This window comes from Mustela nivalis, assembly GCF_964662115.1.
Source record: "Mustela nivalis genome assembly, chromosome: 7".
NCBI classification, from domain to species: Eukaryota; Metazoa; Chordata; class Mammalia; order Carnivora; family Mustelidae; genus Mustela; species Mustela nivalis.
The window spans coordinates 75,889,964-75,916,215 of record NC_139026.1 but is presented as its reverse complement, the minus strand read 5'-3'; the positions used below and the strand labels follow the sequence as shown (position 1 = coordinate 75,916,215).

Genomic DNA, 26,252 nt, shown 5'->3' with positions numbered 1-26,252 from the left:
GCTTGAAGTTTGAATCTGCACAAATCTAAGAAAAGTGGTAATTCTCAGCAGCAAGCTAACGTAAAGTTTAGCAATGTGGCAATATCTTCTTTCTTTTAAAGATTTTATTTCTAAGTAATCTCTACACCCAGCATGGTGCTGGAACTCACAACCCTGGGATTAAGAGTTGCATGTTCCACCAACTGAGTCAGCCAGGTGCCCCATGACAGTATCCTTCTTTTTTTTACCTTTGTTTTTGGAAAGAAAGTTTGTGCAAATGTACTTGGGTGGGGAGGGCTGCAAATGTACTGGGGAAGGCTGCCAGTGTATTTTTAAAAGATGCCCTTACTTTTATAGAAAATTTAGATGAAAGGGTCATTCAAGGAGAGAGTTGGAATTCACAACTAGAAGAAAGAACTGTTTACGGTGCCTGAGTGGCTCAGTCATTAAGTGTTTGCCTTTGGCTCAGGTCATGATCCCAGGTCCTGGGATCAAGTCCCACTTCAGGCTCCCTGCTCGACAGGGCGCCTGCTTCTCTCTCTCCCATTCCCCTTTCTTTTGTGTTTCCTCTCTTATGTGTCTCTCTGTCAGATAAATAAATAAATAAATAAACAAACAAACAAACTATCTTAAAAAAGAAGAAGAAGAAGAAGAAAGAACAGTTTAGTCTCTGGCTATATGTTGAAAAACACAAGTCCTCATAAAGATTATTTCTAGGGTCAATCACAAATTCATTCATTATTCAACCAAGTTGGTTGAATAAAATTATGACTCAATTTTTTTTATTGTGTTATGTTAGTCACCATAAAATACATTATTAGTTTGTTTTTTTTTTTAAGATTCTATTTATTTATTTGAGAGAGAGTGCATGAGAGGGAGAGGTCAGAGGGAGAAGCAGACTCCCCGCTGAGCAGGGAGCCTGATGTGGGACTTGATCCCAGGACTCCAGGACCATGACCTGAGCCGAAGGCAGTTGCTTTAACCCACTGAGCCACCTAGGTGCCCACATCATTAGTTTTTGATGCAGTGTCTGACTCAAATTTTTATTGGAGAAGCATAAATGGGCTTGTCCTGAATCTTCAAAAAGGCATGATACCTATTTGTAGAATGAATATTGAGTTTTTAAGCTCATATTGTCATGAAATGAGATTTTGTAATGCTCACTCTAAAATTATTAGAACATCTTAAAAGACTAGCTTTTGAAAATGCTATTGCTTAATGTTCATGGCGTTTGATGTTTTTAGATGGATAATAACATCTAAAACTCTAAGTAACATGTAATTTAATAATTTTAAAAACTGAAACAATCACAATGTGAACAGGATTATATTTGTTTTCTTCTTTTTTAGTAAAGCCCCACCTGCCCACCCCATTTAATATTGTGATCTGTTTCACCTTCTCCCCAACCCAACCCAGCATAATCTCTTTTCTTGGTCCTGCTTTTTTCCTTTTTCCATAAGTTTCACTGTTTGAAACTGTTTTACATACTTCGATATTTACATTTTTATTCTGTTTACTGCTTTTCGTATCTCTTCCTCATCAATGCAACATATCTGATACAAACTTCAAAAGGACATGAACCTTCTTTGCTTTACTTTCTGATATATTAAGCCCTTAGAGCAAAATCTTGTCTCAAAGCAGTATCTCAATAAAAATTTGCTGAATTAATGTATATATAAGTGATTGAAGAATTTCATGCAGATAAGACTCCACTAGTCTAAGCATTATATTATTGGAAATAATATTAGCTATCAAAGACTAAACACCATTTTGAAAGGTATCACCTTTGTCATTTCCTTTAATCTTTGCAATAAACTTGCCAGGTGAGCATTTTTATCCTCATTTATAAAATGAGACACTTGAGGCATAAAGAGGCTAAATACCTTTCCAACGCACAGAGCTTATAAATACCAGGGCTTAAAATTGAACAAATTCCATGTTTTTCAAAATACTTCCACTGACATAGCTTGCTTTGGAACAATTCTTTCTCTAGAATTCATGATAATTTTTATTTTTTATTGCTTTTTAAATTATTATTATTATTTTAGATTTTATTTATTTATTTGAGAGAGAGAACGAGAAAGTGAGCATGACTGTGGGGAGGAGCAGAGGCAGAGGGAGAAACAGGCTCCCCACTGAGCAGGGAACCCATTGGGGGCAGGGCTTGATCCCTGGACTCTGGGATCACGACTTGAGCTGCAGGCAGACATTTAACCAACTGAGCCACACAGGCGCCCCACTAATTTTTATTTCTGACTTAGTCATAAAATGTGGGGGAGCCCATATTTTTTTTTCATTTTTGAACAGATACTGTATTTCCATGGTTGAAATAGGAAAAAATACAAAAAGGAGCATTCAGCTCCTAGTGAGGAATCTGTCCCCTCTGGTTCCCTTCCACCACATGCTTTGCTCTTTTACAGATAACCATTTCTATCGGTCTTTACTGTTGCTTTACCAAGAAGAAAAAAATTAATATATATTCTAATTTTCTCCCTTTTTTTCGTATAGGGTAGCTTATGTTTTACTAAGCTATCTTCAGTACCAATGGCTCTCGATGAAGTAAATAGTCTTTTTCCTCTTTGATTTATTTAGAAGTTGATATAAAACAATTACTAATCTTGGGCTATTAGCTCTTCTAAATGACATAAATCTTCCTGTGATATTTGGCTGACCTTATTAATCATTCATAACTTCAAAGGAAGTCAAGTTGTGAAGCTATCAGTAGAGATCTTATATTAGTTTTACTTAAATATACGGTAATTACAATGTCTACTGCTATTATTTATTTATTTTAATGATTTTTATAATTTCTATACAACTTGATAGATAACATCAGAATTTACAAAATTTTAAGTTGAAATGTAAGGCTGCATTGGGTTATGGAATTATTGCCAGATTCAACTTGGTAACTCTTTAAAGTAATAGCATTAAAATGTTTTGTCCCAGATAATAAGTACATTGTTTTCTTTTTGTAAGCACGGAAACTGGAAAATCCATTCTGTTAATAATAAAGTCCAGGTTCTGGATAGCTACCTTCACTGTTTAGGTCCTGGATCACTACTTTAGCATATTCTGGGGCAAGTCTGGCTTCACGGGCTAGCCCTCTATAGTCACATAGGGCCCTACACTTAGGATTCCCTGCCCGACTTAATGTTCTGCTGTCACAGTTTTGAAATTCTTAATAATTTTAGAACAAGGAGGTCCACATTTTCATTCTGCACTGGGTCGCACCAATTATGTAAACAATTGTAACTTTTCTTTGCTCTTTACGGGATGTCACTATAGTGATGATTTATCTTATATTGTTTTCTACAGTTAAATTACATTATGAATTATGTTTACTTTTGATACTGGCAATATTCTTTCCAGTAAGATTCATCTTCCTTATTGTTAATGTTGTGGCTGATTTATCCTTTTCTCTTAAAGTATTTCAATGATAGTTCACTCATAAAATGTTTAAGAAGGAACTCTGGAGAGGATTTCATTGTACACATGAAGACTCCTTGAAACACAGTTAGAGATCTAGATTGACCAAGAGAGAATGAGGAGAATAACCATTCACTGAATTTAAAGGCCATTTCCCTCGACTGGTTGGTATTTGGTGTCTTCTGGTATTACGGCAGGTAAAGTTAGGTTCTATAATCTCAATTCCAGATAGCTATAACTAAGGCTTGGTGACAAGGAGCCAAGGAACCCATCTCTCAGGAACTTACTGCTCACATTCAAAATTCAGGTTCCCATAATTTACTAGTCAATGTGTGTACAACCCCAAATAAAGGAAAATCCCTCCCACAAGTTCCCATCAATTCTGGACTCTTTCTTACCTCCAGTGGGGATGCAGGGCTACCCAAATCACCCGCAAAATGCAGGGATAAGAAGAAATTTTCTTGGTTCTCCTGGAGGCTGATCCAGTTTTTTAGCTTTTGAATGCAACTATCAGCTTCCTTGTGTAAGAGAAGATTAGGGATCAAACAGATTTAGAGATCCAGCCTCCAGGAAGTGATAGTTCTTAGAAGAGAAAAAGGAGATATCTGGGGGAAAGTTTACACTATTATTTCTAGAGTTGTATTCATACAACAGGTAGACAGACACCATTAGCTAGAACTGTTGTTGTACCCATTAATCTGCTTAGCTATGGTGAGGATTGCATTGGAGTTTTCGACTCATCAAAACCTCACGGAAGTCCATATTTGCTCCAACATATATTTCTGGGAGGACTCTGCTGCTCCTTCATGTGAGAGAGAACAAAGAAGTATTGTGTCCCAAATAAAGCCTACAAACTTCATTCTTCTTTCATTAAAATAATGTTTCCCTTTTTTTTTTTTTTAAACAGGCATTTTCTTCATGTTGGAACATTTCTAACCTAATTCAGCTAAGTGTAACCACCTGCCAAAATATCCTTTTAGAAATGATTACAAGTGGGAAAGATGACAAGTGGAGAAAATGGGCAAATTTGATAAACATTACTTACTAGAAATGTGTAGACATGTCAAAGCAAAGCATTTAGTTTTTAGTTCAAATAAGGGCTCTTTGCATAGATATATAAATTATATAGAGATTCATTTACTTTTTTTCTTATTTGATAAATACAAGTCAAAATGACATACAGAAAGATTGCTAAAACTGATAAAAAGGTAGCATAGATGAAATGAACAAAAGATAACCAGTTTATTTACTGGAAAGAGTTATGCATTACACCATAGTCAGTTGGTAACATAAACCAAGATATAAGAACTATTATATCGGCTTTTGGTTATTTTCTTAGCATTGGAGTGCCTTTTCCAACCATTGATTACACAAACACAAGCAGATATCATAAACAGATTCTCCCATAGACATTCACTTAGGAGTGTCTACAATAAAAAAATTCAAAATGACAAGCAATAATAAATTCATAAGAATTATTTTGAATTTAAAATAAATGCATATGTCTTTGAGAACAAGTTTCTGTTGAAATTTGGATTTTAAAAAATGATTAGCAACAAAAGAATTTCTTAGGTCAGTCTTTTAGTCATGTTTTCATATGGTATTATCATTAGGTGGAAACACTTCACATCATTTAATCCCAAAAGGCATAATAACAAAATTGCAATTAAATGTAGGAAGAGCAGAATCCTTACAACAACAATTATATAGTGTACAAATCAGGGTTGGTCACACACTACACAAATGTTAATACTGGAAAGAAATACAATTCAGAATCATGTATGGTTCATCATATACATGTAATCATGCAAATAAAAACACTGAGTAGATTACAAAAATATCAAAAAAGATTTTCAAAGAATTGTTTAATTGACTCTAACAGTCAAACCATGGAGCTTAAAAATTTTGTGGCAATAATGGTAAAATCATTTCTTTCCTCTAAGATTTGGTGTGTAATCATATCTATAAACCTAAATGACAAAAATGATTCATTCTGGATATTCCGTATTACTGAATAATGGTTTGTCAACAAAAAGATGACATTTTTCTTTACTTCAAACGGTTCTCTGATCTTTGTTTTTTAAATGACTTTTTAGAAAGAAAACCATACAGTCACACTAAAAGCATCCAATTTACTTCTCAGTGTTTTTATTAGAGAACCATAATAATCAGAGAATAATTCTGAAAGAAATAAAAGTTAAAAAAAAAAGATGTGTTCTCGGCCAATGTTCTACAGCACTTAAACTCCAATCACAGAAATCATCCGGCTTGGTAGTTTATCCAGGTGTCAGTTTAAATAGGACAAATTTTAAATAACTGTGAAGGAAAGGGCTAAAAATACATTGAGGATTAGAGCCATGCATTTCAATATGGAAAGGAGACCAGATATAGGTAATAATCTCTTTACATTCCTAATGGAGAGAAGATCATAAGAGAAATAAGACGTCTATAGTGTTTGCATTATGAGTATGAGAAAGCTTACATGATGTGAAATTTCTCATGCAAACATTTTACACACATACTTATGTACTCACACCCTTATAGTAAAGGCAGTTAATTACTCCTCTTCTTCTTAAGTAGAATATTATTTCTGGAAAATTGTCGACTGGGAAACATATCTCAGTACTAAATATCTTCCTCAGTTATACTTTGAGGGAGAAGGATGAAAGAGATGCCTCGACAAAATCTTTCACATGTCAACATAATTGGATCAGCCTACAAATGCAATACATCAGGGACTATGGCGGTTAATTTAGCATTTAAATAAAGATGAACTTACTTACAGATGCAACTCATCTGGGGGCATAACTGCAGACAGTGGAAAAGGTCACTCGGAAGCTAGATTGGTCTTCCATGTCCATAGAAATGGATTTCAAGGTAAAAATTACTTGTCGGTATCAGCATTGATCACGAACGTCATTTATCACAACTAGTTCAACAACTTTTTGGAGAACTATATCCTCTTATGTGAAAACACATTCTTCTAAATTTTTGCAATCTTAAATATAAAGATTATTTTAAATCATCCTAGTTTATAAACAAACAAAACACCTGAAGAACAAATTTTTTTAAATTGTGAACTTTTCCCTAGGAGTTCCTTTTGAATCTAGTCCTACGTTCTATCTACAGTATCAGTGGGTTTGGCCTCCTTGGGCTGAATCAGCACAGTTCCTTACTGGGAATTGATTAGTGTCCCTTGATGTGTCTTTCTGGAAGACAGATTATGTCTTTTGGCTGTTTGATTATAACAATTAGACATTAAATTTGCCATTCTTATCCTAGTAGAAAATATATTTCATTTCTTCTTTTTCATATTTTGTAATTTCTACTTGAGAATTGTAGAGGATTTCATTTAATACTGTCCACATTCACAGTTGGTTTATTTGACCAATATTTCATGGTTGTTTGAAACAGAAGGACTAGCTGCACAGGAATATTTTCCAAAGCAATAAGAAAGAGGAAATATTGAGATTGAAGATCCTTTTAAGAAAAGATAAAATTCGAGAGGCATTTGCCCCCCAAAGGATTGCATACCTTCTATTTCCAAAGTATTCCTGAGGACATTTGTTTTTTCAAACTCTGACAATTGAGGCTTTTTAAAGTAAAATTACTAACAATATTATGAAATACAGCTGGAAGAAAAAACAATACCAATGATTTCCTTTTTTAAAAATCAGATATCTTGGAAAAATTAAGATTGCCTTCCTATTTTCAAGGGATAAAATATTTTGTGACTAACCAGCATAACTTTAATGTATTTTTAAGTTCAAAAGAAGCATAAGATTATGAAACCCCAGAATTATAATACATTATCATAAGATACATTGCCCCCTAACTCAATCCTTACTAAATAACCAATAATGTTTAATTTGTAAAAAACCAATGTTCCTTATGATTATCAATATTAGTGATTCATATTCCACTGTTAAAAATCTCTTTCATCGAGGTAATATAAATCCTACACACTAAAGGCTTAGATTTTCTTATTCCAGTTTAAATAGTGATATCTATAGCTGGTACCTCTTGTTAAATTTCCTTTCTTTAGAGGTCACTATTGTACCTCCTCTTCCTTAGGCTAAATAAAAGTATTATCTTTCTAAATGGGTCTTTTCTTAATTATGTAATAGCTTTCTGTTTTCTCAAAGTTCTACAAATTCTTCTTCTTGAAGCAGAATCGGATGTAAGAAAGGGATCTGATGAGTCAGAAGTTGATTGGAAAGAATTATGCAAGGGTCCTGTATACTCCTGTGCACTCAGGCTAAAGGAAATTTATTGCTCCCTTAAATTTAATTTAATTTTTTAGCTAAGAGGAATCCTCAGTTAGGAAAGCATTTCTGCATAAGGACTTCTTGTTAGGATGGTAATTGTGTTTACTTTAAAAAACCTACCTAATTACTTTGCTAACCACTCTTGCTGGTTACCTCTAATCTTTGACCACTCTGTTCCCAATAATTAGCCATATTCTTATTGTATTTCTGTGTTTGGTTTTTACGCTACAATTCTATCTACAATTAGTCTTACTGAGGTTCACTCTTTTTGATTTTCACTGATATTTCAATTTTTCATTTCCTTTTGATTCCTGATTTTTTTTTACAGGTACTAATTTTAACACATTCTACACATATTTATTCTTTTAAATGCATCTAAATAAATACAGATATGGCTCAGTTTAAAGTGTACTAAATGATGCCACAGGGTAAGTACATGGAATTCTCTCCTACTGCTTAGGGATTATTATCTAATTTTGTGCTGAAAATTAGACATTTATTTCCAAGTCTCGATATCTTCTTGGCAAAATTTTGCTAAAATTAACATGTTTATAGAATTTGTATTTCAAAACAAGCATTTCCCACTCTATTAAGATAAAGAACTGAGTTAAAACCAGCATATAATAGACTTTGTATGGGAAGAAATAAATGTTTCATCTACAATGTGGCTTTTCACCAGGTCATAAATACAAAGTCAGGGAGCATGAAAGCAATACTACACTGTAAGTAGGCACACAGATGGTACTGTGTGGCAGTACTGTGTGTAGTTACACACAGACAGTACTTACTGCTCAGTTCCCTGTACCACCAACAATATCGAGATGCAGCATAGGAAGATTTTCTGAGGTACTTTTTAAAAAGGCATATTTTCCCTCAGGCACAAACAGTTTTTCTTAAAAGTCAACTTAGCAGCTATGCCACTTCTCAGCTCTGAAAACATGATGCTTGAAGAACAAATAAAAAGATAAAAAAGAAAAAGCAGGAATGGGGAAGTATGGGGAATGGGGTCATTTCTTTCACTTGAACTCCAACAAAACCCACACTGTCTCACTCACACTGGTACCAGGCAGATAAAACGCCAATAAAATGAAGCAAGTGTTTAGGAACAACAAGGCGATGCAGGTAGGGAAAGAGCAGAATGTTAGCGTGCCATGATCTGGACTTTGTGAAGATTTGCTTTGTTTCTTGTTTTCTTTACTTTAACCTGAATCTCTATTTTGGTGAAGATTTCCAGTTACTCCAAGTTGCATAAAGAATGACGCTGTTGAAAAATAGCACTCATAGAAGGAACTCAAAACCTCCTGGTTGCTTTGGTAATAGTGTGACCACTACTTACTAGGTATACGATTGACGAAAGCTCCTGCACCGTGCTTTATGATTTACCGACTGGCTGGCATCTTTGATGGACCGTCCATTAATGTACACCCGCTCCCACTCAGTAAGCCGCGATCTCCACTACCAGATCGTCACTGTTAGAACCCGGCGTTGTTAACTACCTTTTGTGTTAACAGTGAGGATTGTTTTTGTTTTGAAGAGAAGTTACAGATATAGTTACACGAAAAGGTCAAACTGTTAATGGTCTTAAATAAGTTAAGGCTACCTGACTAGACAAGGAATCAGGGCTAGGAGCAATTGTGTGGGCAGCACTTGATAGTTAAGGAGCCCAGGAGTGTTAGACCTTTCAGCTCGATTAGCTGTTTTCCTTGTTTGTCAGATTATGTGCAAAAGAAATTTTGCTATGAAAATCCACTGCCTTAAATCAAGTCATAAAAGTTACCCAGCAGAATCTGAAAACAAACTAAGAACATGGACTATCTCAATATAATATAATGATTGTAGGCACCTGAGTGTTTGTCAAAAGTAGACAATGAGCTAAGGTTTATTATTGTTTTTTGGCAAGGACGATTCACTATGAGAAAAAACCCCAACAACAACGTAACGTACAATCCTACTCAAAATTTGAACACTTTCTGGGTCAACTAATTAACCAAACGCTACATCTATTTATATATTTTCCCAATTGTTACCTTTTTGCAGGAAAAACTCCTAGTAGGACCCTGAATTTGGGAAAGTAAAAAAAAAAAATCTGGTCATTTAATAAACACAGCTTTTTGTTTCCCTTCACGTTATTTAGCTTTCTTAACATTATCACACACACATACACACACACACAAATGGGCAGCACCAGAGCATCTACTTGTCTGTAATTTTAAAAAATTAAAGATGCTGTCAAGAGTTCAATAAGTCAATGAATCATAGCATAGTCTTTCTTAGAGTTACTTAATGATGGCAACTGAAGAATTCTGGTTAAAAAAAAAAAAAAGAAAGAAAGAAAAAACAACAACCAGCAGTTAATGAGCTACTGATCAGAAAATAAGTGCATAAACAGTATCATTGTAGCAGCAAAATACAGTTATTGTTAACATTCTGATGCACCTCATTTATTATTTTGTGCAAGAAACATGACCACAGTCTGGCCAATTCCAGATTTTGAACTAAATTAAAACTCATACTTAACTGAACAAATTATGTATACTTAACAATAAAGGAATTAAGTTCACCTCTCACAGAAATTATTTTTATAGACATAAATCATGTGGTAAATAAAATACAAAATAAATATCAATGACAAAAAGTATCAGAATCAACTCCTATAGCTGAATTTGAAGTACAAGGAAAGATGATTTTACAATATATGTATTTTACATTGTCTTAGGTCTTTCTTACGCTATCGAGGTAAAGCTAGCCATCTGAGATACATAGTTCTGGTTTCCTTTTATTTTTTGTTTTTATTGAACTCAACCACAGCCATTTGATTGCAGAATTCATCTGTGACTTAGAGAAACCATAAAGTGTTTTATCACACTTGAGTCTGTGCTTTGTGTTATTCTTCTTAACTTTCTCTCATCTTCCAAAATGATGAACATGAATCCAATCCTACATCTCACAACCGAGAAGAAAACACCCGCCGGGTCTTGGGCAGTATCCTGTGTGTGGCTACAAAGCATTCACCTTAGATATCCATCCGCGGGAGATGAAGACTAGGGGTAAGGAGGCTTGGAGAGACAGTGGAGAGGGGCGCAGTGTGGGCTGGAATGTGGCTGCTCATCAGGGAGAGCTAGGTCAGGACTGAAAATGAGAAACAAGCGTGTCAGCAAAAACGCCATTTACGGGAGGCCAGGCATACTCTTTAAGAGTTACAGAGACACAATCTTTTCATAGAAATTTTAAAAACATAAACACAAATTTTGCACAGAAAATAGTTTAAAGCATGCCAAGACGACTGCAGCTTTTCAAAAAGAATACCAAAAATACCCAAAACAAACAAACAAACAAAAAAACCTTAGGGAAATGACACATAAACCCTTCCCCTAACGTCGCTCTATTCAATTTCTGCACACAGTCTCTTTTCTTCTAGGTCTCTGTGTTAGTTGCAAGATTTCTTCAAATCAGTTCTTTTAAAACTTCAATATGCATACCATCCACTCGGGGGATCTCGGTAAAATGCAGCTTCTGATTGATAGGTATGGGATGGGACAGGAGAATCTTCATTTCCAACAAGCTCCAGGGGAGTAGGCAACGTTGGATCAAAGCTTTAGAGGACCCACAGTTCTCTGCTGGATCTAGATTCCCTAGGATAAGTAATTTGCCCATGGAAGCCTAAGTTGCTCTAAGGGTTCCCACTACTTGCTTTAGTTTGGCAGTATAAGTAAGACAGGACAGTTTTAAGACTTCCTAGTTATTGAACATACCATGCACCCTTCCAAATAACCACTTCTGAGAGCCTCCTGTTTAAATGAATGCATAAATGCTCAGGCTAATTAATGTCTTAATGAATAATCTTGACAGACAAGGGAGTAAAACTTCCTAAGGTAAAACTACAAAACACTTTTGGGTTTGGACCCTCTCAAAGATGATTGACTGGGGGAAACACACACTATAGGTTTATTTTAAATCAAAAAAGACTGGCATTTTTCTAAAACTCTGCTTTTCCCCTTCATATATTATGAATTCAGTACCATAGAATTTATTTCAAATCAGAACCATTTAATTAAGCCATGGCCCAAATAAAGAATTATTTAATAAATAATTTATTTTCTATTTTGTTTTTATATCTAAAGTTAATATTCCCATTGAATTCATTAAAAATTAGCATTCAAAATCCTTTTTATCACTGGTACTGAAATTATCCTTCACGTGTAACTCTTGAACTTTAAGACAAAATTATAATTATGTAAACTGCTGATTTACTTGAGGTCATCCTTAGTTCCCAAACTCTTTGAACTGCTATGAATTTATTTTCAGAGGACAGCGCCCTTCTGTACTAGTTAGAGCAACCTGTGATAAAAATGACTTTTCCTACCTATTTTTAAAACGTGGTAGGTAGCCCTGGGAGAGCTGGAGCTTCACCCCCGAGGGCGGGGTGGGGGGGAATCATTGCATGGCAAGGCTCTTCCTCCCCACTGCAGACGGAGTCAGATGGCCCAGGAAACACAGCAGCAGACAGACTCTCCCACAGATCTAACAGAGTTTCTCTCTCTGTTAGAGCTGCATGGTTTAGAACACGTTTCTTTTTTAGGAAGCTAAACACATTATTCAACATAAGTTATGGCAAGTAGTGTGGGGTGGTCACATTATGAAAGAAAGATATTGGAAGGTCCCATGTAGTCTAAATACTCTTCCTAATCAAAGAAGACAAACATTTCTTTTCTTTTCTGAGCTAACATACAGCATGATTTTGGTTTCTGGTCGAAGGCAAGAATTTCTGCTGGACCAGCTGAAGGGTGTGGCAAGAGCTGAGCCACAGGTTATGTAGCTCACTTGGCCCAACACCATCACATTATGTCATTCATGATGATTTCAAAATGAGTTCACTATTTCAGATTTCTGACATGATTTCAGATTTTCATAAATACTTTATATTATAATATTTCTACTTTACATGATTTCAAAATGTGCTCACTACTTCAGACTTCTTAAATGATTTCAGATTTTCATAAATACTTTATATTATAATATTTCTACTTTACATGATTTCAAAATGTGTTCACTACTTCAGACTTCTTAAATGATTTCAGATTTTCATAAATACTTTATATTATACTATTTCTACTTTACATGATTTCAAAATGTGTTCACTATTTCAGGTTTCTTACATGATTTCAGATTTTCATAAATACTTTATATTACACTACTTCTACTTTACATTTGCATAAACTGCCATCACACTATATACATTAAGATAGAAGCATTTTCTTGGCTTACTGGTTAAGAAATTATTTCTTAGATGTAAATATTTAATAAGTTCTAATTATTTCAGGTATAGGATGTATTTAGTTCCAATTGCTAACAGCCTTCGGGAACCCACTTGTTATTCAACCTTTACCATTTAAGAACCTACTTTTTGTAGGTAGATCATTTTGTAAACAGTAGGCTTAGGAAACTGTTCCTAAGATGTAAAAATTGATATTTCTTCAGAAAGTTTCTTTTTTCGTCCCAGTAAGCAACTCCCCGATAGAAGGGGAGAAGTGCTAAATCCCAAACATCTCCATATATTTAAATATTACATCTAAGGCTGCCCCATGTTGGCCATTCCCTTCACATTTTGATTATCTATTATCTATAAACAACTTTAATAATTTAGCTTTATAACGGAATCAGTCTGTAAGAAGCATACATGGAAAATATGAGAATGCTCATTTATTTAAAACCCTAAACCTAAAAAGTTATTTGAACATATGTATAAGCTGATGGACATATAAAACAATTTTTATTGTGAGAAAACAGAGATAGAGAACACCGACCTAAAGTTACTCAACATTGGGAGCATGTTCTATTTCTCATGTTTCTCATTAAACGAATGTTCCTTTTTTTCAATTCAGTGATACAGGGTCAACATGAGTGATTGAAATTTTGATTATGCTCCTTACAGTATAATGAAAACCAGGGAGGGTCTCCTGGCGGTACAGTGATGTACCATGGTGGTTAGGACAACACCTGCCAGACTCGTTGGGCTCAATAGCTTTCAGGATGGGTGACCCTGGAGAAGTCATGTTAACCTCCTACTCCTCCCCCTCAGTTTCCTGGTTTCAAAATGGGTGTGATAACGGTTCCTGCTTTCTGGGAGTTGTAATGATTAATAAGTGTAAAGAACCGAACACATGTCATGTACACGGTAGAAATTCAAACACTGGCTGTTAACTTTTCTGCCACCAAGAAGTGACAAGAGCAGTGAGGGCTTTAAATTAGATCCATTTGGCAGCCGGTGTGGGTGGGAAGGAAGTCAATCATAATCCCAGTGACTATGAAAATAAGTTTTTCCAGGTCTATGTGGATTTTATAATTTCTCTGGGGACCACAGAACCTGGCTATGCTTTGTTTATATGGGTAGAAACTAGAAACATTTGTAACTCATTAAATTGCTCTTCTTTAAAGTAAATCATCCCTGTGAAAGTCTAACGAGCAACCTAAATTCTGTAAGCTCAGAAGATACCGAACTAGGGCAGGTAACCATTTACTCAAACCAATTCCTTAAAAAAAAAAAAAAAAAAAAGTAAAGTGAAATAAAATTTAAAAAATTTCCCCAGTAGCCTTTCCCCTCCTTACCTAATTGAAACACTTAAAGAAGTAGGCTTCTCTATTCTTTCCCCAAGCAAATCAGAGAAGTTATGAAAGAGAAAGAGGCCACAGACCTTTGCCTTGAGGAAGTTAGGTACTGACAACGGTTAGTAAGAGCAACACATCTTGAGAGCACACTATGCGTTGGGTCTGTGACATACTCAATCCCTCAGAACTATTCCCTTCCTTACTTTACAAGTTAAAAAAACAAAAACAAAAACCACTCACACGTAGACAGAGAATCTGAGCTAGCAAATCAGGAAGCACGATTACACAACTAGCAGGGGGTAGAGATGGGATTTCAACCCAAACAATCTGCCTCCAGAGCTCATTCCCTTACTCCTGTAATCAGCAGGGGCTGAACATGGGTTGCGTGCCTGGCACTGTGCCAGAACCTGGCGGAGGTGGGGTGCTTGGTGGAGAAGGGACGGTGGCAGTGGGTTAAGACCCCATGTTGTTCACCACTGCATGCACTGGGTCCCACTAGGATGGGTCTGAACATTTACCATTATATTCAGTTAGTCACATCATTAAAATGACTCGACAGCTGGCTGTTATGATAAGATGGTATTCATATGTCAGCAAAGAATGCTCCTGAAATAAAAACTCTGTGACTGGAATCCTGTTGGCAGACTAGACATCAATCAGGAGACACTGGCTTGGGCTTATTTAATCGTGTACCTTCTCCTGCTAACTCCATGTCTCCCTTCTGCAACTGGCAGGCACAGCCCCCTCTGAGACCAAGTCACATGGGGGCTTTGGCTGCCCTCGTGTTTCTGCGGAGCGTCTGGGGCTCCCCAGCTCTCCTGGTTTGAACCCCTGACCACATGGAGCCTGCTCCTGAGGTCTGTGGAGATGCATTTAGGCCTGCCCCTGTGCCAAAACAGCCTTCCTCTGGTAGAAGAGTGACACATACATTAAAATACAGAAAGAACAATAAGTAGACTATAAAAGCCACACCAGACTATAAAAGCTTTGTACCATCAGAGGCCAAATAACTGGAGATGAAGTACTAGCCAGAGATGGAATATCCTGAGGGGGTGCTCTGATGCCGAGTGTGGATTCACCCACATGGGGGTAAATTCGTGATGGATTTGCAAAGCTTTCACTGGAATAAAAACCGTCAGCCACTATGGTGAGTGCTATGAAATGTGTAAGCCAGATGACATGTACATCACCTGATGGGTACAGACCTGTACCCCTGGGGCAAATATTACATTATATGTTAATTTTAAAAAACTGTCAACCAGTTCTCCAATTTAGTGTATGGGGAGTGAGTAACACTACTTTTAAGATTCCTCAGTTAATCTCACATAAAGGGCACTATCACTGTAAATATTCTTTTAGAATGCCAATTATAAATTTTTCTCCAGCCTTCAAATCCAGTTTTAATGAGGATAGTGAGTGGAGACAAAAGAGAAACACATTCATAATGTTGTCTTGGAACAGACAGGAGATATGCTTTCTATTCTTACTGCTTGTTTCTCTGAGAACTATATTCTAAGGACAAAAGACAAGCAAAAGAAGAAGTAGAGGGCGCCTGGGTGGCTCAGTGGGTTGGGCCGCTGCCTTCGGCTCGGGTCATGATCTCAGGATCCTGGGATGGAGTCCCGCATCAGGCTCTCTGCTCAGCAGGAAGCCTGCTTCCTCCTCTCTCTCTCTCTGCCTGCCTCTCTGCCTACTTGTGATCTCTGTCAAATAAATAAATAAAAATCTTAAAAAAAAAAAAAAAAGAAGAAGAAGAAAAAGTAGGGCAAACATCCTAACTCCAAGTTTTGTACTTTGGAAGGTAACGAACCACTGCACTAATCCTAGCATTTATTCACATAAGGGAGCTGAAGGGAGCTTGGAGTCTACCCACTAGCAGCCAGTAAAATAAACTAGCTCTCCTGCCTGTCCACAGAGCACATGTAGACTTCAGGTATCCAGAGTATGTTAGCATAGCCCATGTTTAAGATAAAATGTAGCAAATATAATTATGGATAGGAAGTTATGGTGTGGAAAGGAGAGCTTGGGATCCATGGATCTGACATGCAGCTGGGTAAGAAGAGAAAGGATGTCCGAATTTACCTGACAGTTGGGCAGTCTTGCCTCCCGGCTAGTTGTGAGCACTGTGGCGGTACGGAGGCAGCAGGCTGCTGACAATCTACAAGAAACTGATAAATTAGACATGTATACAAAGAGATGACGGAGCATTGTGTTAGTAACAGTAACGAAAGCAGTTGCCTGAGAGATTTAGTGAGGAATGTGCATTCATACAGAAACATCTGACATTTTATTTCCCCCTGAATGAGGTCAATAAGAAAGATGTTTTTCTTAATTAAATACAGGATTTAAAAATTAGTGATGCAAAATTGATAGTGAGCTTTCTCAAGAACATTAGAATATATGTGGCTATTCACATTTAGTATCTGGATTAAAAATAGAGGGTCTATTAATATAACGAAAGATCTTCAAGTTCTGAACTTGAACACGATGGCAGTTACACGCTTAGCACCTAAATGTGCTTTTCCAAAATGGAATATATTCAGATAACTGCCTTTATTGTCAGGACACATGGTCATATTGTCAATCCCATAGGTACACTGAAAAAACCAAGCATGCATACAATGTTTTCCATGATTAAGGAGATATTAGAGAAAGAAATCATCTTTACAGTTTTCTGAAAATTTTATTAATCAAAAGCAAGATTTGTTAGCAGAAATATTAGAATGTTTATTATATAGTAAATTGTTATTAACTTGGACTGATGGAGAAAGCTAACCTGAATGGGAAGTCCACTTTTGTTATATTTTAAAGTCATATAATGTAACTCACACTAGGTTAACAAAATGCTAGCTATTAAAACTCCATGTTTTAGCTAATCAGTTATGTTAATCATCTACTGCAAGAAAGACCATGTGCTGAGTGTTCTACACTAATGAAAGAACATCTGTTTATTGGTACCAGGCTGACTGTACCGGAGTCACCTGAGAAGCTGGTTAGAAATGCATGTTATACTTCTGCAAAAAGATTTTGCAAAAAAGTTAAAATTGGAGTTAGACTTGAAAATTCAATTAGTCTAAAGTAACTGCAGGTTGTCCTCTCACTAAGTGTTCAGACCAAGTATTTTCTTGCAAATTGCTTTTTGTATTTGTTATGTAGGTAATACTGAAGCCAAATTATCATAAAAACTTGGAATTACAGGATTGAATTATTGAAGCTCTCCTGAAATTTACATTCACAGGCCTGTATCTTAAGTACCACTTGTTTTAAGCCAGAATATTTTTTATTACAGCAAAACCTGCCTATATAATTCCAGAATACCAAAATTCATGCAAACTGCTGATGCTTTTGCTTACGACATTGAAAACACACTAAAGTTGTCTGTGATGTAAAGTACACAGGCTTGATTTGCATTCATTCAAGAGAACATCCTTCCTGAAGGGAGCCTTTCACAGACGGTCTTTGTTGCAGAGTAGCTTATTAATTATCATTTATTAATAGGAATGAGATCTGCTTCTGATTGGTAGCTGGTCTATAGGTTATCACACTCAGTAAAAGCCCTTCAAATGTAACAATTCCATTTTCTCCACTTTGGGGAATTTTTTTTTTCTTCTCCTTTAACTCCTTGTCTTCTCATTTTGCATCTTGATTAGCTCAAAGATTCGCTTTTGTAGAAACTCAGAGTCTTAAAGGATGAATTCCTTTATGCTCCTTTTATCCTTTCCAACAGATTTCCTATCTGAGTTATCATTTAGGGATGTCAAGGACTTTGAGATGGTCAGCAGACATGCAGTTTTGTTTAAGTTAACCAGGAGAGTGCTGCCCTCCTATGGTGTATTTGGGTAAATACAATGGATGTAAATGAAAATGAACTCTTGGAGAACCACTCTGGAATTTGGCCTCAGGTCTTCCATTTCCAGGCAGGTAAAAACGAAGCACTCCTATAGCAAAATTTTGGCCTCTGTGGAATTACAGACCTTAGAATTAGAGTAATTCGAGTAGGGGGTTTAAATTTGTTTCCATATTTCACTTACATTAGAAATGGTTTTTTTGCTAATACAATTATAGATTATTATTTATTCAAAATATGCTCTGTGATGCAATTTAGAGAGCAGGTGAGCAGAGGCACAGTGCACTCTCTTAACAAAATGTCAGTGAGTGGTGGATATTCCTGACATTTGTAGTGAATATAACTTTTTCTCCTTTAGAAGTAACATCACATGTTGCAACAGGCCATACTGCCCTGAACACGGCCGATCTCGTTTGATCTCAGAAGCTAAGCAGGGTCAGGCCTGGTTAGTACTTGGATGGGAGAAGTAACATCACCTCTGGGCTAATTATTATTATGATTATTTTGTACCTGTTATTTACATTTACTTAGCTAAGTGTTATTTTTAAAGGATAAAAAGCAAATTCTACAGGTAAGATGGTGACAGATGAAAAAAGTGGAATTTGAAAAATGGACGTATTGCTCTGACTCAACCATCTTCTAAATCTCTCTTCTCAGTTTAACAGCCCTCCAGTTATATACACATCTAACCCAGCAGAGCAGCGGAGGTGTGACAGCATGGGCTTTGTAAAATCAAAGGAGTGAACTGGGAGATGGGAAAAATCCTTCCTAGTTCCGAGATGCTATGGGTTCTGCATAGTCTCACCTGCTCTTTCTGGGATCTACGCCAGGGGTAGACTCACTCCTGAAGGAGCGAGGCCTCATCTCATTACGTTTGAGGGCATAAAAGATGAAAATTATTTGACCCAAGCAGGATGCATTAAAGTACGCCAGCAGCCACTGTTGTCTTGTGGGCCACCAGAACACAACCATTCAACAATCAAGTTACTAAACTCCTAGTATGTGTTCAAAACTGTTAGGTACTAGAGACAAAGGGAAAACAGAGAAGATGTGGTCCCTGGCCATTTGGGTGAGACAATCATATTCAACGAGCAGTTACAATAAAGTGTCACGATGATGATGATGGTGACGATGATGATGGTGAGGATGATGACAGCACCGAGCACTTATTTATTGCCCACTGTGTGCCAGGCACTGTGGAGGCACTTAACCTGCATGCTCTCCTATAACCCTGTTTTATGAGTGGCAGTTGATGGATGAGGAAAGGGGGACTTGGGTTAAGTAGCTAGCCAAAGCCCACTAAGAGATGAATCTGGATTTAAATCCAGGATTGCATGATCCAAAGGCTAGATTGAATTTACAGACATATCCCTGCATTGCTTTCCATGATAGGGAAATGTAGGGGTCTCAGAGCAGAAAAACTTAACTAAATCTAAGTGGTCAGGAAATGCTTCCTGGAGGTTGTAACATCCATGCTAATGCCTTAAGAAAAAAATGTAGCCAGAGAACTTCTTAGCAACTCTAAATGGTTTATAGTCTCTACTAATAGCAATAAAATATTTCATCATAAAAAAGTCTTTTGAAATGCTCAGAACTGAATTAGATCCCACTGTACATTCATAAGGTTACAGGACTGAGAAATGTCAGAGCATACTCAAGAGATTTTTAGTGCCTCAAGGGCAGATGAATAAGGCATATGACAGCTTAAAGCATCTATAGGTCTGTAGTGACAGACGTAGGAAGAATACCCATGGATGACATTCCTCCATAAACAAAAGCTAACTAGAAAGGAGGGTTAAAAAAAAATGAAGGAGAAAGAAGGAAGGAAATTATGTGCTGAATCAACATGATATAATTTCTCTTAGGAACTTAATATGAGTTACCTTTTTTTTAAGTTCTAGCAACACTCTGGGGGCATTATTTTCACTATTCCTACCACGAGCAAATAAATATTTCTGATCTATGGGACTATATCAAGATCTCACATACCCTGAGGCATTTTATTCCTTGAACACCTTTCAGGGCCCAGAAGCAAATACAGAGCTGGTGTCATAGGAGGGGCTCCCCAAACATCTGCTGATTATATTAATAATACACGATCACCATATACATTAACTCACCCACAGTCACAGTGCTAGGAAGTGGCAGAATAAGGATTTAAAATCAGACTTTTCTGATGCTGAGGCCTATTTTCTACTCTTTACTCTGGCCGGCACTCAAATTGACACCAACTACCTCTAGAAAATGTGAGGGTCATAGTCAAAGAAACCTAAGTAAGAACTTCAGACAGTTGAGAGAGTAATTTGAATGTACCCCATTACTTCAAAAACACAAAGCAAGGTAAAGGGTGTAAGAATGGGGATATTATTCCATGTCTGTAAGTTAACGAATGAGGAGAGAAATTCTGGTCATAGGGTTCTTGCCTCAGGCGTCTACTACTTTTAAGCTCCCTAGGGTAATTTAGAAAATTAACCAATTTTCTAAAAGTCAATGTCTTAGAAAGTCCCATGAGCCCAATTGGTTCGGGGAGGGAGGGAGAGCCCCATGTGGAAGGAGGCAGGAAGCCCCTCTGTGTTTGGGTTCCACACCGGGCTCCGCTGGCAGTGCTGAGAGGTGGGTGAGGACCCTATGGGTGAAAGCTGATCCATAGAGACCATACCCAGCAATCGTGCGGCTGCATGGACAGCTTCCCTGGTCCCCAGATGTTCTGTGGGAAGTGGAACAGCAGCTCTTTGTGGCAAGCATTCTCCTACAGAATGGCCAGCACGACAGCCCCTGGTTTTCCAGAACGGAGAACTAATGCATCCCTACTGCTTCATGAGCACCTGTACTCCCTCATGACCACAAACTCCCCAGGGCTGCACACTTTTTATGAAAACTCTCTCTGTCCCTTGAGTTTTCTTCCGGGCCAAATAGGGCAAGTTCTTCCTCACAGGACACATTTTCAACTTCGCTCACTCTCCTCCTCGCTCTTTGACTATGTTCCAGGGTGTGCAACCGTCTTCTAAAAACGAGGCGTTCTGAAAGGAAATCATGTGTGATTAGATGTGATTGGTGGAGTCAAGTGGCAGGCTTGCCTCATTTGAGATACCCTCACTCTATTAAAAGAGCAGAAGCCTGCATGGCAATTGTTTTTGGCAGCTGACCTGTTTCATATGAGCTTACTTTGGCTACAGATGGTGCTATCAAGTCATGCTTCCTCCACCCTGTATCGGGGTGTCTGGAATCCCAATGCAATATTTTACACACTTTCTTTTTTTAAAGTTTTATTTATTTAAGTAATCTCTACACCGAATGTGGGGCTTGGACTCACGACCCCGAGATCAAGAGTCACATTCTCCTCTGACTGAGCCCGCCAGGCACCCCCACATACTTTTTACTTGATGTTTATCTCTAGTAGGTCTCACCTTTTCCTCCCTGATGCATCTTTTAGATCCTATTCTATAATTTAGCATATCAACTTCCTCTCCCTCATTTCTCCCTTAAATCAGAAAATGTGGTAATCATGACCTTAATATCTTCATCTTTATCGAAGAGTAGTAACTAATAATGGGGTCAGGCTAAGTAGAGACCATATTTCATAAATATCCATCTATGAATTTGGGCCCTCACTCAATCAGTTATGGACCCCCAAAATTATATCACCACCTAGAATTTTCTCTCTTTGTCTAAAAGATATTTTATAAAATACCTGGTTAGTTGTTTGCCAAAATTCAGGTATATTATGTTACCACTTTCCCTGATCTTATGAGATAAAGAATGAAAATGAGTCTAGCGTAAGTCTTTCTTGATGAACTCATGCTGGCAGTTAGTAATCCCTATTCTACATGGAGTGTACGAACCCATTCACTTCCAGAAATTTGCCTAGGACCAGCCTCAAGGTTGTTGGTCCGTAGGTTAGAGAAACATCTTTCTTTTCCGTTGTATAACAACTCTGTTTCCACCTTTCTTCCTCTGACCCACATAGCAATCTACCTTCTCACTTGCATATCCTGTTTCTCCCTGGGTACCTTTTCCTCGACCTTTCACAAAGCCATGATTTTTTGGCATCTTTCCTTCGACAAGGAGGAAAGCCATGTGTATTTTCCTTTTTTTCCTCTTCTCATTTAAAAATGGCAACTCATATACTTAAAAAATTGTTGTGTATGGCTCATGGTGAGACAGTTAGGATCTCTGTTAACTTGTACTGTCTCCAAGACTGGTAAAGAAAGATAGGCTCAGTAATTAAATTTAACCACTTAAACAACTGCTGCTGTAAAACAATGACATTGCTGTTATTTCCGAATAGGTATCACTTTGAACCAAATAAATATCCTACCTAGTTAGAGTAAATGTTCGATATTCATTAAGGACCTTTCAATGAGAACAGATGATTAACAGTAGAAAAGCAAGAATGTTTCATGATGAAAGTTATTAAACAGAAGATCGACAGAAATAGTTATGAATTGTCCAAAAATAACTACCTAGTTAATGATCAAAGCATAGAGACATCTTTTGTGTCCTTAAGAGAGATAGGATATCTCTCTTTCTCCTTTCTGCACACTTGGTCATCTCTTCCCGACTACTCACTAATTGGGATATTGGCAATGACAGAAAAGGGAGAGCAGGCAGCAGGAAGGCAGAAGAGGAAAGGATGAGAAACAATGGTAACACAGAGTACTCATTAAGTGCTGTATCTATGCAGACATTAGGCTAAACACTTTACATGCAACAGCTCTTTAATCCCTAAATAAACTTAAAGAGATGGTTTTTATTTTTATTTTAGAAATGACAAACTGGGGCCTAGGGAGGTTCAGGAGTGTGCTTGGTCACCTTCTGTATGATTTTTTTTTATAGTGAACAAAAGCTTTCTGGCACTCACAAAACAACGGAGTTTGGCTGCCATAATCCTCCTTTGAGAGGTCAGGACACTGAGGATCGGAAAGGTTAAGTGATTTTCTCAGGGGCTCTGGAGCGAGCGGAAGATGAGAACATGAGCCCAGTGGAATGCCCCATGGAGCCCACAATGGATTACATTTTGTCACCCCAAATTCACATGTTGGAAACTCTACTACTACCTCAGAATGCAACTACATTTGACGATGGGATCTTTAAAGAGGTAATTAAGTGAAAATGATGCTGTGTTAGGTGGGCCTTATCCGGCCTGATTGCTAGCCTCTGAGCAGACAGGACTGGGAGATTTAGAACAAAAGACACCAGAGATGGCCTCACACAGGCCATGTGGGGACTCAGGGAGAGGGTGGCCATCTACCCACCAGGGGGAGAGGCCAAACCTGCCTAACCTTGATCTTGGACTTCTAGCTTCCAGAACCATGAATAAATACATGTAGATTGTTCAAGCCCCTCAGTTTGTGGTCTTTTGCCCTGGCAGTCCTTGCAAACTAATATGGAGCCCTCGTACTTGCTCCAAAGTGGAAGCAATTGTCACACCTTCTCTTACCGTTCACTCTAGTCTAGGTAAACTGAGAATAGCCAAAGTTCTCTCATATTTTTTTAAATTCTAAGCATTCTAACAGTTGGGACAAATAAATCTGTCTTATTGGGGAAGACTAAACTGATGATAGAATATGATATTTGAGTCATTGATAGAAAATACACAACTCTAGGGACACCTGGGTGGCTCAATACATTAAGTGACTGCCTTCGGCTCAGGTCATAATCTCAGGATCCTGAGTTGGGAGTCCCACGTTGGGCTCCCCGCTCAGTGGGAAGTCTGCCTCCCTCTTCTCTCCCCACTTGGGCTCTCTCTTGGTAACTCACTCTCTCTCTCTCTCAATAAATAAATAAATAAATAGAAGAAAATACACATTTCTAGGCACTATGCTCCGAAGTAGAGATAGGAAATTGCATAATTATTAAAGAAAAGCCTCCCAAACTCAGGAATTCTGGATAATAACACAAAGGTGCTCCCCATCATTAGCTACTGACATACTTACGCATACACCCAGGTCTTAAGTGAGGGCTTTACACAACAGTTCTTGAGCATGGACAATGGGTGTACCACAGCGATTTTCTTCCATCTGCCAACGACGTAGCAATTCTCTGTGGTCTCCTCATCCTCCTCTTCATTCCCATTCTCTCTCCCCTGTGTTCCTCAGCTTTCCTCCATTTCAGCATGAGATTTAGTGTCCATCAGAGACACTTTGGTGTTGAGACCCCTGCTCTACCAAACAATAACTGAAGGAAACCAAAAAAGGGGACTTAATGGTTCTGAGTCTCAGTTTTTCTGTTAAGTGAGGACGTTAAATACCACTTTGCAGACCAGGTGAAAGAATGCCTGTGAAAGCATGTAGCCCAGGGTCGGCTGATAGGAAGAGGTCATTAATTACACATGAGGGACCAAGGGGAGGAGTCAAGGTGACCTTGAGGTTTTCAGCCTCAAGAAATGAAGTAAATGCCATTGACAACAATGAAATTTAAAAAGCCAAGATAGACCATAGGGTGAAATCATTTTGACAATGATCTTTCTTCTTCTTCTTCTTCTTTTTGCGTCTTTCGTTCATTCATCTGAAATGCTCTTCTCTTGTTCTATTCAGAACTAACAAGTTTCATCTTTGTTCCCAACCACCCAGGAGGAAGTGTCTGCTTCTCCTAAACTGCTTTAGCACTTACAGCATCTTTTCCAGCATTTCTGCGTACAGCTCTGACCACTGCTGTCCTTGCAGTGTATCTCATCTCCTTCATCACTCTATGTGGTTCAGAGCAGGGTGGACCCTACCTTATAATTCTTTGTTTTCCCACCATAGTTTGCTTGGGGATGCGTGCATTAGCATGTATTACTAATATATTGATTTCACCTTCCCTAAAGCACCCTTGGATTTGCTTCTCTATTAGTACTTTATTAATGCATTGTCTGACGGATCCATTTGAAGAAGGGAGAATTTAAAATTAGGCATTCCTAACACAACACCTTTCTGATAAAAGTTTTAAAGTCAACTTAATAATTTGGGGGAGATTAATTATTCTTCTTTATAATAATTTATAATAATTATTTAAAATAATTTTAGTTGCCATTATTTAAACTGTGCCAAATAACATTAATACTGAATTATTCCTCACTAAATCTACAAAATGATTAATAGTGTGTTAGTGAATTAACAGAAAAGTTAATGGTAAGAAGCATCAAAATACATTCTCCTAATAGTAACAGTTTGAACACTGAAGTACTCCTATGGATGTCTATACACATAAACTGAAAAAAACAAACAAACAAAAATCATACATACATAGTAGAGAATTTAGGAAAAAAATAAGAAATATTTAAAGTAGAAACATTTTATAAAGAAAAATAATAAGGAGAGCATGAGATAAAAACATTGACATAAATATAAACAGTAATCAGGAAAAATCTAATGATGAACTTAATGGTACATTGACACTAATAAAAATGGAGAGCTGTGAACAACTTTTAGCATTTTATAATCAAACACATAGAGTTGGCTATCTCATCCCTTTTTGCCAAACATATGACATATCCTGTTAATACATTAGTTTCTCTGAAAGCATCCACAGATAAGACAATAACCTTATTTCCAACTATTCAGGAGTGTAATTTACTAATTCATGTCACCAAACGCTTCTGCCTTAACTTTCCATCAGTGTTTAACACAGCAAATTCCATTATAGGTTTATACCCTTGACAGTCAGAAACAATCATCATTCATCAAAAGTTTCCAAAGAACAGTAAAGACAGAATTGTTGAAATACACAGAAAAAAAAAATTCAACATAGACAATGTAAAAATACGACCTGATAACAAATCTTAAAAAACATCTGGCTCTGCCTTCATGTGTATGACAACTGCATATAGTTTATCACATTTTGGTGACAAGCATTAAAGTGGTCTTCAGTGATGTAAAATCAGAGTATGACTTGTGAAGAAGAGGAGGGAGCATTTTTAGACCTTTCCGTCATTATAGATTAGACAAAAACTTTCACCCAGCTTTCCATTTGCTGTCCTGATGGCTAACATCTGACTAGCTGATAAAAAAAGCAATATTCACAATCTGTTTTTTATTTCAAAGCTTGCAAGAGAAATATACAAATGCCCTGCAGTATAGTCAACTTTCTGTTCCCAAACAAGATACAATGAAACCATGAGCGTGTGTGTAATCAACTGCCTACCA

General features: G+C 37.2%; 1 protein-coding gene across 6 annotated transcripts in view; it reads right to left on the bottom strand.

Moving 5' to 3' along the window:
• Window positions 1-4,623: 4,623 nt before the first annotated feature.
• Window positions 4,624-26,252, bottom strand: part of BICD1 (BICD cargo adaptor 1) — a 221,657-nt gene continuing 200,028 nt past the window's right edge. For 4 of the 6 annotated variants that reach the window (XM_082738619.1, XM_082738624.1, XM_082738623.1 and 1 more), the window contains 2 exons: window positions 16,362-16,437; window positions 4,624-10,802 (listed from right to left, as the gene is read on the bottom strand). In XM_082738619.1, coding sequence (XP_082594745.1) covers window positions 10,715-10,802; window positions 16,362-16,437 — 164 coding nt within the window. In that variant the 3' untranslated portion in view covers window positions 4,624-10,714. Of the gene's footprint in view, window positions 10,803-16,361; window positions 16,448-26,252 lie in introns of all 6 variants that reach the window. The other 2 variants (XM_082738625.1, XM_082738628.1) reach the window with 2 other exon arrangements.